The 17,291-nt window shown below is 43.4% G+C and overlaps 1 protein-coding gene across 1 annotated transcript in view; it reads right to left on the minus strand.

Moving 5' to 3' along the window:
- Window positions 1-380: 380 nt before the first annotated feature.
- Window positions 381-17,291, minus strand: part of GNL2 (G protein nucleolar 2) — a 63,780-nt gene continuing 46,869 nt past the window's right edge. The window contains exons 14-16 of the mRNA XM_044287101.1: window positions 4,049-4,137; window positions 1,463-1,557; window positions 381-567 (exon numbers count right to left, since the gene is read on the minus strand). Of these exons, the coding sequence (XP_044143036.1) occupies window positions 415-567; window positions 1,463-1,557; window positions 4,049-4,137 (337 nt within the window). The 3' untranslated portion in view covers window positions 381-414. The remainder of the gene's footprint in view (window positions 568-1,462; window positions 1,558-4,048; window positions 4,138-17,291) is intronic.

Raw genomic sequence — 17,291 nt, forward strand, 5'->3', positions numbered from 1 at the left:
TGAATACAGCACTCCTTGGGCAAACTGTCTTCTGCCAGCATCACACGCTGTGCTATGACCCGACGTCGCACAGAGTAAGTGCACACTATGACCTGACCGCACAGCATGTGGGGCAGTCAGAAGTTATCTAGAGAGTGGGGAGTGCAGGAAGAGGCACAGGACCTGCGAATGGCGGTGCCTTCAAGAGCGGGAGAGGTATGTTCATTTATTTTATGTCTCACCTGGGTTCTGATGAGCAATGGGGGTCTGACCTGAGGTCTGATGATGTACAAAATGTGCCAATATTATGCACTAATATCTATTTATAGAATTCTACCCCCTTTACACAATTTAAACTGAAAAACCAGAGGAAAAAAATAAAAAAATCTATATCCACAAGCTGGAAAAAAGTCAGACTTTTAATGACAATAATAATCAAGGTTTCTGTTTTGATTGTTTTTGTCTGACATTTCTGTTTTGAGGGGGGTTCACTTTCTTTTTGTTGCGGTTCTTGTTTTTCACATTGTGAGTTTCGTAGTACCGCACACCCACTTTCTTTGAATGCTGCTGCCTCTCGATTCTTCTTCTCTGCAAAGTAAAATATTTAAGGATCAGAACACAGACATAATAAAAAAAAAATAAAAAAAAAAATGTATAAAGTGTTGGTCCACTATTGGTATTATTTTGTGCAAAACTTTTTTTTTTTGCTAAAAATAAGCAAAAGTGGGGCCGTGATTGTGACAGTATAGCTTAATATACTGATTAACGTGAAGTTATCACATTCTAGGATGCCCTTGAAAACTCATGGGTAAGAAATGTAATCCGTGTACCTGACATAATTTCCACCTGTGTCTCCTGGCCATTCAGGTTTTTTTCTGATCTGGCTCCCGCCCCCCATTCATATTGGTGCTTTATTTCCTTATAGACTGGTCTTCATGTTCGCTCTGACACAGTCCAGTTATCTAGGATAGTGTCGGAGTGGATTAGCTGACTGATCTCAAGTTCATTCTCTAGCCATTTGGTCCATCAATCTCCTGGTATGAAGTCTTCACACTTACAGGTCTCACACGATACATTAGACCTCGCAAGATCACAATCAGCCAGGCTGCTGTGACACAGTCCAAGATGACTGGACATAATGAGAGTCAACATAGAAGACTCCACCTCTCCAAACTGTTGGCAAATGACAGCCCATTAGCACATGGGTCACCATTATGGAAGTGGGACATATTTGAGAACTAGGGTTAGGATTAGAATGGGATGCTCAGGGGTCCAGTAGGAATTATGCCAGGTATGCAGATCACATTTCCTAAACTTGTGTATAAACACCTGAAACTTTTTGCTACAGTTTTCTAAACTGCTCTACCCTCTACTTGCCTTTTCTAAGCGCAGCCTAAATGTATGTGCATCTGTAGCATATGAGGCTGAGAAAGTAAAATAGGTCTCAGTTCCAAACAAATAAGAGTAATGAGAAATAACATACTTCTTTAGATGTTAGCTTCTTCTGAGGCTTTTGATTCTCATCATCATCATCATCATCGTCAAGACGCTTTCTTTTCTTTAATGGTTTAGTCCTCACTGAAAAGAATTACAAGTTGCTTTACTGGGATGTCAACATTTCTCCTGCATGTATGTAGGACGTTCAGTTACAGCGCTCAGAATCCTCTGTTGTCATGATGAATAAATAACTGGGCTCTACCAGTTGAGTGCGTGTCCATATACACTTTGAAACTGCCCAATCAGTACGGACCGTATCAGACTGTATGGACATACCTCATCAACACTGGGTAAGGGAGCATCCAGCTGTCAGCGTTCATAAATTTCTAGGAATGCATGTATTACTAACACAGTCCTCTAAAGATAGAGATCTTGAACATACAAACATGTGAACGTTAAAAAGCAGAGTCCTTTAGATGAATAGTACAATCTTAATCATGTAAACCTTTGAAACAAAGATAAATTACCATATTTCCTATTCCATAAGATGCACTCCCCTCCCCCAAAAGTGGTAGGAAAAAAAAAACAAAAAAAAAAACAAAAAAAAAAAAAACAAACAGAAGTGAGTCTTAGGCCTCTTTCACATTTGCGTTGTCTGGATCCGGCGTGTACTCCACTTGCCGGAATTACACACCGGAACCCGGAAAAACGCAAGTGTACTGAAAGCATTTGAAGACGGATCAGTCTTCAAAATGCTTTCAGTGTTACTATGGCACCCAGGACGCTATTAAAGTCCTGGTTGCCATAGTAGGAGCGGGGAGCGGTATACTTACCATCCGTGCGGCTCCCGGGGCGCTCCAGAGTGACGTCAGAGCGCCCCAGGCACATGGATGACGTGCCATGCAATCACGTCATCCATGCGCGTGGGGCGCCCTGACGTCACTCTGGAGCGCCCCGGGAGCCGCACGGATGGTAAGTATACTGCTCTCCCGCTCCCCGCTACACTTTTCCATGGCTGCCAGGACTTTAGCGTCCCGGCAGCCATGGTAACCACTCTAAAAAAGCTAAACGTCAGATACGGCAATGCGCCGAAACGACGTTTAGCTTAAGGCCGGATCCGGATCAATGCCTTTCAATGGGCATTCATTCCGGATCCGGCCTTGCGGCAAGTCTTCAGGATTTTTGGCTGGAGCAAAAAGCGCAGCGTGCTGCGGTATTTTCTCCGGCCAAAAAACGTTCCGTTCAGGATGCATCAGGATGTCTTCAGTTCCGGAACGGATTTCACTCCATTCAGAATGCATTAGGATAATCCTGATCAGGATTCTTCCGGCATAGAGCCCCGACGACTGAACTCTATGCCGTAAGACAATAACGCAGGTGTGAAAGAGCCCTTAAAAAGCGAATATTAGTGTGCGCTTCCATTGTGGAAGAGCTCACTAGTACACAGTAGGACCAGGGAGAGGTGAATACAGCACTCCTTAGGCTGACTGCACCATTTTCCCGACATCACACAGCGTAAGCATGCACTATGACCCAACGTTCTGTGACGTCAAGTCACAGCACAGTGTGTCACGCCGGCATAAGTCAACTAGAGAGTGGCGAGTGCAGGAAGAGGCACAGGATCTGTGAGTGGCAGTGCCTTCCAGAGCAAGAGAGGCAAGGTCATTTATTTATTGTGTCTCTTATCTGGGGGTCTGATCTGAAGTCTGATGAGCAATGGGGGTCTGATCTAAGGTCTGATGAAGATTGGGGGTTTTATATGGGGTTCTGATGAAAGATCTATTTCTTCCTATTTTCCTCCTCTAAAACCTAGGTGCATCTTATGGTGCAGGAAATATGGTACTTCATTGATCAGAGCTGCTTATCAGCCATAAAGGGAGAAATACTGAATAGATAGATCGCGTTAAAGCAGTTTCATTTGGAGCTCATACAAGTTGCGGCTGTCAGTGGAATTTCTATTAAAAATGAAAAGACAAATCACACTTTGCCTATATAACTGAATGCATGGTTTACCATTAAAACACACCATTCCAAAATATGAAATTACACACTCGAGGGATGTCTCGAATCAAGGTTCGAGACATTTCAGTCATGAAAAAGATTCAAGAATCAACATCATGCCTAAAGCTGGGGCTAAAGGGGCAATGTCCAACACAAGGATTCTTCCAGCAACAGCTAGCAATATCTGCGTCTTGCAACATCCCCTTAGGTTCTGCATTAAACATAACAGTGTCTTAGTTTAGCCCGGAGTGCTCCTTTAAGAGCAGAGTATATGTACAACGATGTGCAGAAAATCAAAGCATCACAGCCTTTGCCAACCCTCATTCTTTTTTCATGCTTGGTTTGATAAATGAAGAGAAAGCAGACTTTTGATACGTTTCCGTGAGTTACCTAGTATATTTAATTGTCCCTAAATGATATACCTGGTAATAAAGCACAACAGGGGAGGCCAGGAGGATGAATGGCATGTCGTAATTGCAAGGTAAAAATAGTGCAGAAAATAATTAACCTCGGGCAGTCAAGCATTGAGGGTGCGTAATTAATGAGAATAAATGGACAGGGATGAGAGTGATAAACGTGGATGATGACTGGAGGTTACATGTCGAGATGGCAATAGGGATTACTTTATTACCTTCACTGGGCTGCTCCTCTGCATCCTCCTCGGCTTCTTTTTGTGGCTTTGGTTTTGCAAACATGTGGTCATTTAGTTCTTTAGGAATTCTACAAAGCAAAATTAAAATATGTTTTTAATAACGTCGCTTTTTGGATGGTTTAATCAAATTAAATAAATCTATATTAGCGCCATCACATATTCCAAAGATGGTGCAACAAGGATCATCACTAACAACCCCATTATAAAAGCACACAATTACAATATTGCTGGTACAACAAACAGCGCATTGTTTTACTATTTAACTTTTAAATGGTTAAAGGGAACCGGTCAGGAACCAGGGCAGCATGAAATCCTGACAGGCTTACTGGTTACAAACAAGTATGTTTAACCCCTTCCAGACACGGTCAAATTTAGCAAATCTGACGTGTCACTTTAAGTGATAGTTTGGAATGCTTTTACTTTTTCAACCAATTCTGAGAATGTTTTTGCGTGATACATCATACTCCATGTTAGTGGCAAATTTGAGTCAATAAGAGCTCCTTCCATCTGTAAACCCTTTATATGCGGCAGTCAGCATTGACCGCAACATCTAAGGGGTTAAGCAGTCAGCATCCGATTTCACTGTCAGCGGATAAAGCAGGGGCCTGGCTTCAGCTTGCTGGTTGAGCCAATGCAGCAATGTGCCCTCTCAATAAGTGCGCTATACATGTATGGCACTTGTCTGGAACTGACTTCCATGCTGCTCCATACATCTACATTTCTGAAGGGGTTAAAAGCATAGTCTAAAGGGGTTGCCCCATGACCACTTATTCCCTATCCACAGAATTGGGGATAAGCGTCTGATGAGCAGGACTCCCCTAGTTTGAAAGGAGCAGTAGACACCATTCAACTCTATGGACTGCCAGAGTTAGCAAAGCACTTGGACTGGGCAATCCCTGGCAGTCCCATAGAGGACTCCAACTGATTAGACATTTATCCCGCTCCCAGAGACAGCCACCTCAGATGCCATTGTCACAACTGACCACGGCAACTGAGGGTTTAAATGTCTGCAATTGTTATTGCCAATTGCAGAAATTAACTCTATGTGTCTGCTGTTTGAAACATCAGAAACTTGGAGGCTATGGTGCCCACTCCGCTCGCAAACAGGTGCCATTTTTGAACCCCAGAATTCAGCTGTACATGTATGCTGGCGGTCTTAAAGGAATTAAAGAAGTTCTGGCGATTATATGACACTTAAAAAGAATTTCACCAGAGGACAGGGCTGGCAGACAGATGCGAGCGCTGCCTGGCCCTGTCAATCAGGACTTGGAGGGAGGCGACAAAGGTGGGAGAACGGAGCCTCTAGGAGCAGGAACGACCCTGTTCCTAGAGGCTAATTAGCATATTATAAAAGTTAGATTTCTGGCATAACGTGGGCATAGATAAAAGTAGGAATAGGATAGTTAGGTTTTGCTGACATTAGCACATCGCTAATGTCAGCTAGCGTAATAGGGTAAAATCTGGTGACAGAAACCCTTTAAAGGGTTTACCCAGGCTCACCCACTGAAAAGCAGTTTCTAGCTGCCACTTGCACCGGAAACAAATTAGTGGACGGACAGAAAGCAGAAGGCTCTCCACTCTGTAGTGGCCATGTTGGCATACTGCAGCTTAGCTCCTATTTCCAAGATAGTTTTTACTGCTCTTAAAGATCATGAAACAAGAACCTCTTTCATCTTAGGCAATTTTGATACAGGAGGACCAACATCTCATGTAAGATGTAAGGCTAGATTTCCCACCAAATTGTTATAAGGACTAAAAATCTGATTGATTTATGGAAACCTCCAGAAAAAAAGTCAACAAAAAAGAAGGTTGTGCCTACATGAAACCTCAAGAACCTTCCATATCTAGTACTTTATCTTTCACCCATCACCAAGGAAAAACTAGTGGGGCACTCATTGCAGATAAAGGTCTACAGAATCTTGTGGGATGTCCGTCATTTGCTTCACTGCACAAGCACATACCAGTAGGACAAGTTCACACTACAGTTAGTTGTTCAGTTATTTCCATCAGTTATTGTCAGCCAAAACCAGGTGCGAGTCAAAAACACAGAACAGGTGCAGATCTTTCCATTACACCTGATCTCTGAGTAGGCTTCACTACTGGTTTTGGCTGACAATAACTAATGGAAATAACTGACCAAATAACTGAAGTGTGAACTTGGAGCAGGTGAACAATAGATTACAAAACCTACTTAAGAGGTCATGCTGTTCTGGAAATCTGTACATAGTGTTCTTTCACAGTTCCTGCAGGACACCAATGAAGTCTCCCACCACAACAGATTTAAAAATGTCAAACATTTCCGAAGATGTGCTTTTATGTTTTTATTAATGGTTACACATATGTGTATGAACATCGTGATGTGGTGTAATTTCCATTTCAATCTAATATATAATAACTCATGGCATGTGTTAAGAACAGGACAATGTACAAATGTTCAGAACCCATAAGTGTTCAAGTATGCAGTCCAAGTATATGCAAATTAAAAACTAATCACATGCAGAGATCCAAGCACAAGATACAAATGAATACAGTGCCAAACCTAAAATGCCATCTAGAAGAAAACAACCTGAACGTGATACCAGTAGTTTACTTTAGACGATCCACATGCACGCAGAGAGAAGCAGGCCCAAATAGGTCCGATGATATGACAAATAGCGTATAAACGTGAAGTCCACGTAGTCCACGTAATATAAGAATGCAAAGGTGATAAAATGGTTGGTTATCATGCCGCTTAACTGCTTTGTAATAATGACAAAAAATAAAAATCTAATTATTGTACTTGCTGTATACTCCTTTTCTCTTTGGAATCAATGTAAAGGGCACAGCATGGCAGGCATAGGCCTTGCACAAGGAAGAGGTCACTAGGTTAAAACAATTGTTGGCTCTGCCCAGCAGGCCATACTGTTTCCACAAACAGTATGCTAATCAGTTGTATCCAAACCACTAGCAAAAGACAGGTACAACCAGAATAAGGCTACTTTCACACCAGTGCACAGACATCCTGCTGCCCGATCTGGCAGAAAATGCCAGGAATCGGCAGTATGCAGTGGTTTGTGTATGGCCAATTCTCAGCATTTTTGCCATAATGCGGCCGGATCTCCACCGGACCCCAATATAGTTAATGGGGCCAGCGGGAATACTGGCTGCATCCGGCAGTACCATCATGCCAGAATTACACAGCACCATGAGAGGTCCTAAAGAAGTCCTAGAGGGTGGGAACAAGTCTAAAAGAAAGATGCTGCCATGTAAAGCACCCGACTCACCACAGCTTGCAGAACCACACCAAGCTGGCATCAGAGGATGCCATGGAATATATTTGGTAGAACCTGGAGAAGGTATACACAGAGGTTCTCGTCGCAGCTTGGCAGACCTACCCCTCGACAAGTAGGATGCCTGTATTGTAGACCTAATCCAGTATGGACCGATCACCTTGGAAAATTGAGGATCCTTCCGCAGACCCTTAGGATAACAATGAATCAGACTGCCTCACCAACTCAGAGGCAAGGTAGAAACGCAACTGCCCTGACAGAATCAAGACCCTATGGGTAAGATTAGAAAGGACAAAGGAGGAAAGACAATGGGGGAGATTTATTAAAACTGGTGTAAGGGAAAAGTGGCTTAGTTGCCCATAGCAATCAGATGCCACCTTTTATTTTCAGATGATCTTTAGGAGAAAAAAATAAATAAAAAAATCTGATTGGCTGCCATTGGCAACTAAGCCCAGTTTCATTTACACAAATGTTGATAAATCTCCCTCAACTTTATTCAGATGAAAGTCAGAGGCCACCTCTTCAGCGGGAAGGAGGGAACCAGAAGCAGAACTACCGTACCTTGTCCAGAATCAGTGAGGGGGATTTGCATGGCAAAAAAAACTTTGGACTGGAAGGCTAGTGGGCATTGGCACAAGATGGATAGAGCGGTGATTTGTCTTTTAGAGAGGCAAGGCTAAATACTTTCTCCAAACAGGATTCTGGGGCTGGAGCAGACAAAGGGATGAAAACTGTGTTGGTTATAAAAGCAGAAAAATTCTAAGTGTGATAATAGATCCTAGTGGATTAAGGCTTCTGTGCCTTTCACATAGTCTGGATGACACACTTAAAGTTCACAGGATATCAGGACAGTGGGAAAGGAGGTCAGACCCGAGAGGAAGGTGCAACAGCATGTCTGCCACAGACTAAAGAGAATAGAGTAGCAAGCCAGAAGAAAGAGGATGGAATGGCAAGCAAGGTCAGTCGGGAGCCACCGGGATGGCAGGAATACTTGCGTTTTAAAATTTTTGAGGGTCCACGGCAGGAGAGGAAGAAGAGGGTCGAGATCCAAAGGGAGAACTCCCAGGGACGAAGCAAAAGGCATCTACTGTGAGGGCCAGGGTATCTAGAGCCTTTGCATTGTAAGCAAAAACCTTGTGGATCAGTCATAATGTGAAAAGATCCACATATGTGGTGCCCCAACACTGATACAGTGAGAGGAAGACCACTGGAAGGAGTGACCACCCCACCAGCTGGTGACTGGGAAAATCCTCTGCCCAGTGATCCACTACAGAAATGTGGGCCACTGAAAGGGCAGGGACATTCCCTTCCACCCAAAATTGGATCCTGGATATCTGCTAGCCTACAGCATGGCTTCAGGTTCTGCACTGGTGAGTGTCCAACTCGCCATGAAAACAGCAGTATGGGACATAGCACTATTGCAGTCTATGGTAGAAGTAATCGACTGATCATATGTTCAACATATAAAAGTATCCAGCAAGGTGAATATTGTGGATATTGTAACATTTAAAAAAACCTCCAAACAAAATAAAAATGCTAAAAAAAAAATATTAGTGAAAACTACAGTTCACCCCTCAAATTTTTATTTTCAATATTTTTTTTTTTTTTTTTTAACAAAACCACACTATGAACATTGTAAACCAGCCGGCTATATTTGATTTTATTTATATACACTTAAGGAGAAAATTATTAGCCCCCCTATGAGGAATTCATTGTTTTAAATGCATTTTTCAAGTGCTATTAAATAGTGCGAAGAACCTATAATACAGCTTTTTCAAACATTACAGTTTTACAGATATGTTGAATGATTACATCAGGTCTGTGAAACCTGTCCAATTATGAAGCAACACTGATTGTGAATTAATTTCTCCTGCTGTTGTAGACAACAGGTAGAAATAATAGGAAATTATCAAGACAACCCCCATGAAGGAGTGGTTCTGGAGGTGGTGACTACAGACCATTTCTCTGATCTCTTTTTGGCTGTTTTGGTCACTTTTTAATTTTGTCATTGTTTTACCCCTAGAGGTAGCATGAGGCGGTGTCTACAACTCTCAGAAGTTGCTCAGGTAGTGCAGCTCATCCAGGATGGCAACATCAATGTGAGCTGTAGCAAGAAGGCCGTGTGTCAGCACAGTGTCCAGAGCATGGAGCAGATACCAGGAGACAGGCCAGTACACCAGGAGACGTCGAGGGAGTCAAAGGACGACAACAACCCAGCAGCAGGACCGCTACCTCCTCCTTTGCACAAGGAGAAACAGGAGGAGAAGTGCCAGACCCCTGCAAAATGACCTCCAGCAGGCCACTAATATCGATGCTCAAACTGTCAGAAACAGACTCCATATGGGTGGTATGAGGGCCCGACATCCATATTACAGCTCAACACTGTGCAGGGCGATTGACATTTGCCAGAGAACACCAAGATTGGCAGATTCAACATTGGCACCCTGTTCTCTTCACGGGTGAGAGCAGGTTCGCGCTGAGCATATGTGACAGACGTGACAGTCTGGACACGCTATGGAAAACGTTCTGCTGCCTGCAATATTCTCCAGCATGACCGATTTGGCAATAGGTCAGTAATGGTGTGGGGAGGCACTTCTTTGGAGGGCCGCACAGCCCTCCATGCACTAGCCAGAGGTACCCTGCCATTCGGTACCGGGATGAGACCCATTGTGAGACCATATGCAGGTGCAGTCGGCCCTGGGTTCCTTCTGATGCATGACAATGCTAGCCCTCATGTGAAAAAAATGTGTCTACAGTTCCTGCATAATGAAGGCATTGATTCTATGGACTGGCCTGCCCATTGCCCAGACCTGAATCCAATCGAGCACATCTGGGACATCATGTCTCATTCCAACACCCAAGACTGTCAAGGAGTTGACTGATTCTTTACTCTAGGTCCGGGAGGAGATTCCTCAGGAGAACAGCTTATCAGGAGCATACCCAGGCGTGGTAGGAAGGTCATACAGGCATGTGGAGGCCACACACACTACTGAGCCTCATTTCCTTACCTTGAGGCATTTCCACTGAAGTTGGATCAGCCAGAAATTTGATTTTCCACTTTGAGTTTGAGTATCATTCCAAATCCAGACCTCCATGGAGTATCAATTTTGATTTACATTGATCCATTTTATGTTTTATTGTTCTCAACGCATTCCGCTACGTAATGAATAAGGATTTGCAACTTGAATATTTTATTTATTGAGATCTAGGATGTGGTATGTATGTGTTCCCTGTATTTATTTTTTTGGAGCAGTATAGTTGGAGCAAAGCTGATTGTCTCCTGATAAGGTTACCAGGAGACAGATAAAAATCGCTCTGCCAGGAGCTTAGGAAACTTTGAGGTCAAACCAGAAGCTTCCCTACAGTCATCTTTCAAAAGATGACAGCAGGCACTTACGATCTGTGTTTTACAAGTTCACGGCTACTCTTATAAGCCCTGAACCTGTTCTACTTTATCCTGGTAGCATAACTGTATAGAACAGCTTCAGGGCTGCAGCACATGCCCTAGCGCTGTTCTATAGGAGGAACGAGGTGGCAGGGTGCTGGAGCTAAAGCAAGAATCCATGCGAGGTGGCCAGGGATGTGAGCCAAGATGATACAAAGAGAGGTGGTTGGGAGTGAATGCACCGGCCTTCTATGTGCGCCCGCTTATACTAATCCTAGCCTGGATTTTACCTTCTTAGTGCACAAGCCCAGCCACCGCAATGCATTCAGTGGTGGCAGTAACACAGATGAGCATGGTCTAAAAGGAGGCATTAGGAGAGAAAATAGGAGAAATAAAGAAAATACATTAGAAATACAAATACGATTATACACAAGATAAGTATTACTGTAGTTGTGTCTCATCTGACCAAAGGACATGCTTCCAATATGCATAATCTTTCTCCAGGTTCCCCTTAGCGTACTTCAGTCTGGCTTAAAGGCGTCTTTCCGCAGAAGTGGAGATTTTCTTGTTCTGCAACCTCACAATCATTCCTGTGCAGGGCTCTAGTGATTTTACTTTTTTGGACAATTTCCGACTTGGCTAAGTCATTGAACAGTGTCTTGGCAGTTCTTCTGGTGTCTTCAGACACATCTCTCACTAGTTTTCTTTCCAGGGCCTTTGAAATCTTGCGCTCCCTACATCTGCCAGGCTTGTTCTGCATTGCTTGATAATACTTCTCATTCCAAACACTGCGGTTATAACTTTGTATATCCTTCGCCTGCTTTATAAGCATCAATGATTCTTTTTCTCAAGTCTAAACGGATTTCTTTTGCCATGATGCTTTCTCAAGTGACACCTTGAACACTGAATACTGTATGTAAATTGGCACATAACCCAACTCAGCTATGACTTAATGAGCTTTCATCATTACAAATATCATGCCATGGCTCAATAAAAAAGGCAGTTCTTAACCCCTTCAGTAAGGAGCCACTTTTTGCCTTAAAGGTTTTTTTTTTCCACTTCAGCAAATAGCATTTATTATGTAGAGAAAAGTTAATACAGGCCACTTACTAATGTATGGTTATTATCCATATTACTTCCGTTGCTGGCTGGATTCATTTTTCCATCACATTATACACTGCTCATTTCCATCAGTGGTTGGTGCATGCACACTATAAAAAAAAAAAAGCACCAGCCTATGTACACTCCCACAGTCCCAGTCATCAGAGGCTGTCATTTTTTCCTATAGTGTGCAAGCATGGCCACCACTGTTGGATTGCAGGGTGGTCGTAACCATAGAAATGAGCAGTGTAAATTGTGACGGAAAAATGAATCCAGTCAGCAAAGGAAGCAATATGAATAACAATACATTAGTAAGTGCCTTGTATCAACTTACTCTACATGATAAATGCCACTTACTGAAGCGAGACAACTCCTTTAACACCTTAGCAAAGAACACCGTGCATGTACGGCGGGGAAAACTGTGCCAGAACGCATTCCGCCGTACATGCATGGCATTCATTTAAATGCTCCATGGCCGTGATTGCGCGCCTGAAGCGCAACTTACACCACTGTGTCGGGGAGTGATCAACTTGCCCTTGACGGCCAGGGACCAATCAGCTGTGGTCCTGGCCGCAGATCACTGCCAGACATCTTTTCCTACCTACAATCGATCGCATGCGTATGCCCGCACACATCTCCTCCTCTTCTGGCATTCGGCTCTCACTGAAATGAGAGGATCGGAGATGAGAAATAGCTTTCTGTACATAACTCATTGTGATTGGTCCACAGTCAGGAACGGACCAATCACAAGGAGTTATGTACAGAACGCTCCGTTCCTGACTGTGGACCAATCACAAGGAGTTATGTACAGAACGCTATCTCTCAGCTTCGATCCTCTCATTTCAGTAAGAGAAGTGATCGGAGCCAGAGCCAGTGAAGCAGACCTCTGAAAAAACAAAAACAAAAAAAACACACACACTCCAAAAGTGCCCCTCATTTGTCCCCTGTACCTGTCACTGTGTGCTGTCTGCCAATAGTGACAGTACATCAACACGCACAATTACACTTTAAAGGGAACCTGTCACTGGGATTTTGTGTATAGAGCTGAGGACATGGGTTGCTAGATGGCCGCTAGCACATCCGCAATACCCAGTCCCCATAGCTCTGTGTGCTTTTATTTTGTAAGAAAACCGATTTGATACATATGCAAATTAACCTGAGATGAGTCCTGTATGTGAGATGAGTCAGGGACAGGACTCATCTCAGGTTAATTTGCATATGTATAAAACCGGTTTTCTTACACAATAAAAGCACACAGAGCTATGGGGACTGGGTATTGTGGATGTGCTAGCGACCATCTAGCAACCCATGTCCTCAGCTCTATACACAAAATCTCGGTGACAGGTTCCCTTTAATAAACACCCCAGTCCCCGTCAGCCATACTGTCAGTAACCTGTTTTTGGCAATTCATTAGGGTTAGTTAGGGAGTTATCAGGGTTAGAGCTCTAGTTTTAGGGCAAGTTAGACTAATGTTTATTGTATAAAAAAATATTGGGGACGTCAGTACTCGTCTCAGATTATAAATATATATATATTTTTTTTCTGAATAATAATTTTTAAAACAATTAAGTGCTCCAAAAGCAGTGGAGCTTTAAGTCACTGGTGACAGAAATTTGTCACTGCTGGCGAATTCAGTGACAAGGACTGGTCACAGATAGAAGTTCGGAGCAATGGGGGTGGTTTGAAACAGACTATTTATAAATCGGAGACGAGTACCGATATAGATATATATATATATATATATATATATATATATATATTACATTTTACAAAAAGTCTTAACGGGTGTACAGCGCCATACGAGTCTGACTTTGACAGTTCATAAGGAGAATCTTTTCTTATGTATAGCTCTCTCACAGACGCAGTAGAGTTAGCAGCGCATCAGCTTCTACAAATGACCCCAGCTGGACTTCTGCTACTAACTTTGTCCCTCAGGTGCCAGACTTTATGGCCACTACGGGCATTTATGTTCACTGAAGCTTATTTTTTCCACTTTTTTTTTGATGAATTGATAGACATGATGGGGGAGCAAACTAATCGTTATGCCAAATCAATTTTTAGCCGCCCAACCCAACTCATACTATGCAAGACCCCTTCAGTGGACTCCCACGACCTCTTTGGAAATGAAAAAATGTTGGGGTCTAATACTTAATATGGGGATAATTAAAAAACCATCACTACGGTCATATTGAAGTAATGACCCTTTACATCACACGCCAATATACCGCACCATTATGTCCAGGACCAGATTCGAAAGTCTCCTGAAATTTCTACATTATAACAAAAATGCAGATTGTCCACCCCCTAATGATCCTGGATACGATAGTTTATACAAAATTCGGCCCATTATAGGATTTTTATAATTAGCAAGTTTGCCCAGGTCTACACCCCCACGTCCCTAGAAAAGGATCGCAATATTATAATCAAACCATCTGATAAAGGGGGCAATCTTGTCATCCTAGACTGTGATGCCTATGTCCGTATGTGCCTGGATCTCCTGAAGGATAAGGATGGATACAGGATCCTACCTACTAATCCGACCCAGCCTTTCTTGCTTGACTTAAAACAGATACTGGTTGATGGTCTCCAAGACAAAGTTATCAGTACCTCAGAATTTGAGTTCCTACTACCAACAAAACCCACTACAGCCACCTTCTACGGGCTTCCCAAGATCCACAAGGGGACCACTCCCCTAAAGGGTCGCCCGATCGTGTCAGGAATAAACTCCCTGACTCAGAACTGTGGAGTTTATCTGGACCAGGTGTTGGGGGAGTTCGTTGTGTCCCTCCCGGCATATACGAGGGACACAATGGACTTCCTCAATAAGATTGATGCCCTAAACCTTGATCCAGACTGCATTCTGGGAAGCATAGACGTAGAGTCGCTATATAGCTCGATCCCCCACCAACATGGTCTCCTAGCCATAGGATATTTTCTCCGCACAAGAGGGATACAATATAACACACACAATGAGTTTATACTAAAGCTGTTGGAATTTACTCTGACGCATAACTACTTTCTGTACAACTCAAGATTCTACCACCAGCTCAGGGGGACGGCGATGGGCAGTCCTTGTGCCCCAACCTACGCGAACCTCTTCCTTGGCTGGTGGGAGGATACACATGTATTTCCGGATGTCGCTGTTTGGTGGTCCAGCAACATACAGTTCTGGACCCGCTTTATTGACGACATATTTATTGTGTGGAAGGGTGGGCCAATAGATTTTAAAAGATTTATAGTGGATCTGAACAAAAACGAAATAGGCCTTCGCTTCACCTCTGAATATGACTCATCCATTATTACATTCTTGGATGTTAAAGTTAGCAAAGTGGGGGATAGATTATCAACCAATATATATAGAAAAACCACAGCGACCAACTCCCTATTACACTGGAGTAGCTATCATCCAAACCCCCTGAAACGAGGGATCCCTAGAGGACAATACCTTAGGGTAAGAAGAAACTGTTCAAATGATGAGGCGTTCTACAATGAGGCAAGAGCCTTACAATCTAGATTTAAAGATAGAGGGTACCCTCAAAAAGTACTGAGAGACGCATTTCGACATGCGGCTACCAAAGACCGAAGTGATTTACTAGTCCCCAAAGTGAAAACAACTGACTCACAACCGTTAAGGATCATATCCAACTATGATGTAGCAAACGATGATGTAAAACAAATTCTCAGAAAATATTGGCCGATCCTTAGAATGGATCCTGATCTTGTGGAGATAACCACTGAACATCCCGCTGTCTCATATAGACGAGGCAGAAGTTTGAGAGACCGCCTGGTTACCAGTCACTTTGTACCTCCTACTAAAACTGGTACCTGGCTGGACAGAAAACAAATGCGGGAATTGTAAAGCCTGTGAGTTTCTATCCACGGCGAAAACAATCACCTGCTCAACGACAGGTCGTCTATTTCAAATTCAGGACTTTATTAATTGTAGATCAAAAGGTGTGGTCTATATATGTCAGTGTTCCTGCCCCATGGACTACGTGGGCAAGACAATCAGGGAACTGAGAAAAAGGATCCTGGAACACGTCAACGACATTAAAAATAATGAGGCGACACCGGTCGCCACCCATGTAAACACCATACATGGGGGCGACTTGAGGTCTCTACATTTTTCGGTACTTGAGGTGATCCCTCCACCCCCACGTGGGGGCGACTGGGACAGAATGATCCTGCAAAAGGAGAGTCAATGGATCCACAGGCTCTGTTCCCAGTCCCCACGTGGCCTCAATGAAAGGCTGACCTTTTCGTGCTTCCTTTGACCCTCAGTTTCTTGGTGCGTCAATAATGTATTGACAGGGGGTGTTTGGATGTATATACCCCCAGTAAAATGTCCATCTGAACCTTAGTTACTGTCCGTTCCGCGTATTCCTGGGAAATCCCTTTCTGTGTTTTTCCTCCCCCCCCCCCCTTTTTCCCTTCCGCTTTTTTCCTCTCCCCCCCCCCCTCCCCTCCTTCCTGCTTTTTCCTCTATGTGTGTGTTTATATATCCCCTATAGCTATATAGGCTCTAGTGATTAGATGGTCCCTTAAACTGGACCAGGTGCGCAAAGCGCCGAAATATGATTATTAAAAACACATGAATGACAATGGATTCATTGTGTACTCTATTTCCCCTGATGCACCTTTACGGGGAAAAAAAATAATATTTATAATGACATTATCTCACACATTAGTGCTAGTCCTAACCCCACCGTATAGTCCCTCTGAAAAGACCGATGACCATAACCAATATATACCAAGTCACTGTACATATGACATAGAGGGCAGTAGGTGTCCTTAGATAATTATGCATATAGATATAAATAATAATAAACTGAGATCCATTCCATCTGTAATGTGAGGGCCGCTGCATCACTAATAAACCGACTCTGGTATATCAAACATCAATATTATTGGTGCGCCAATAATGTCATATATAGTTCCCCTCACCATTATATATCTGAAGTGGGATAATGTGCACGATGCGGTTCAATTACCGGATGCACCGTGCGCTCCACAGGCAACAACAGTGACAAGCATCCGGAAATGGTCATACGAATGGGCGGAAGTGCGCGTGCGTTCCACTGTGGAACGCACGCCCAGACTCGGCACTCCACCCATAATACGCTGGATATCGGAGGCTGCGGTGGCGGGGTGCGTTCCACAGTGGAACGCACGCTCACACCACATGCCTGCAGCTTAGCTACACCTGTGGCCAATACATCTGAATAATCTAGAGGGCTATAAAGTGGGTAGTGATAGTCAGACAATGACTCTGGACCGCCATAGGGAGTGCAAGGGAGGACTGGACCATAGGACAACTTAAATGTGAGTAACTCCATAAGACTGCTATAAATCGGCTCAAGATATATGAATACATCTTCTCTCATTACTTAATGTCTTGAATGCCCAGGCTCCATTCATCCACCCGATATATCTGTGGGGCCAGACTTACGTGATCTAGGACCTTTTC

This window comes from Bufo gargarizans, chromosome 3 (genome assembly GCF_014858855.1).
Source record: "Bufo gargarizans isolate SCDJY-AF-19 chromosome 3, ASM1485885v1, whole genome shotgun sequence".
Lineage (NCBI taxonomy): Eukaryota > Metazoa > Chordata > Amphibia > Anura > Bufonidae > Bufo > Bufo gargarizans.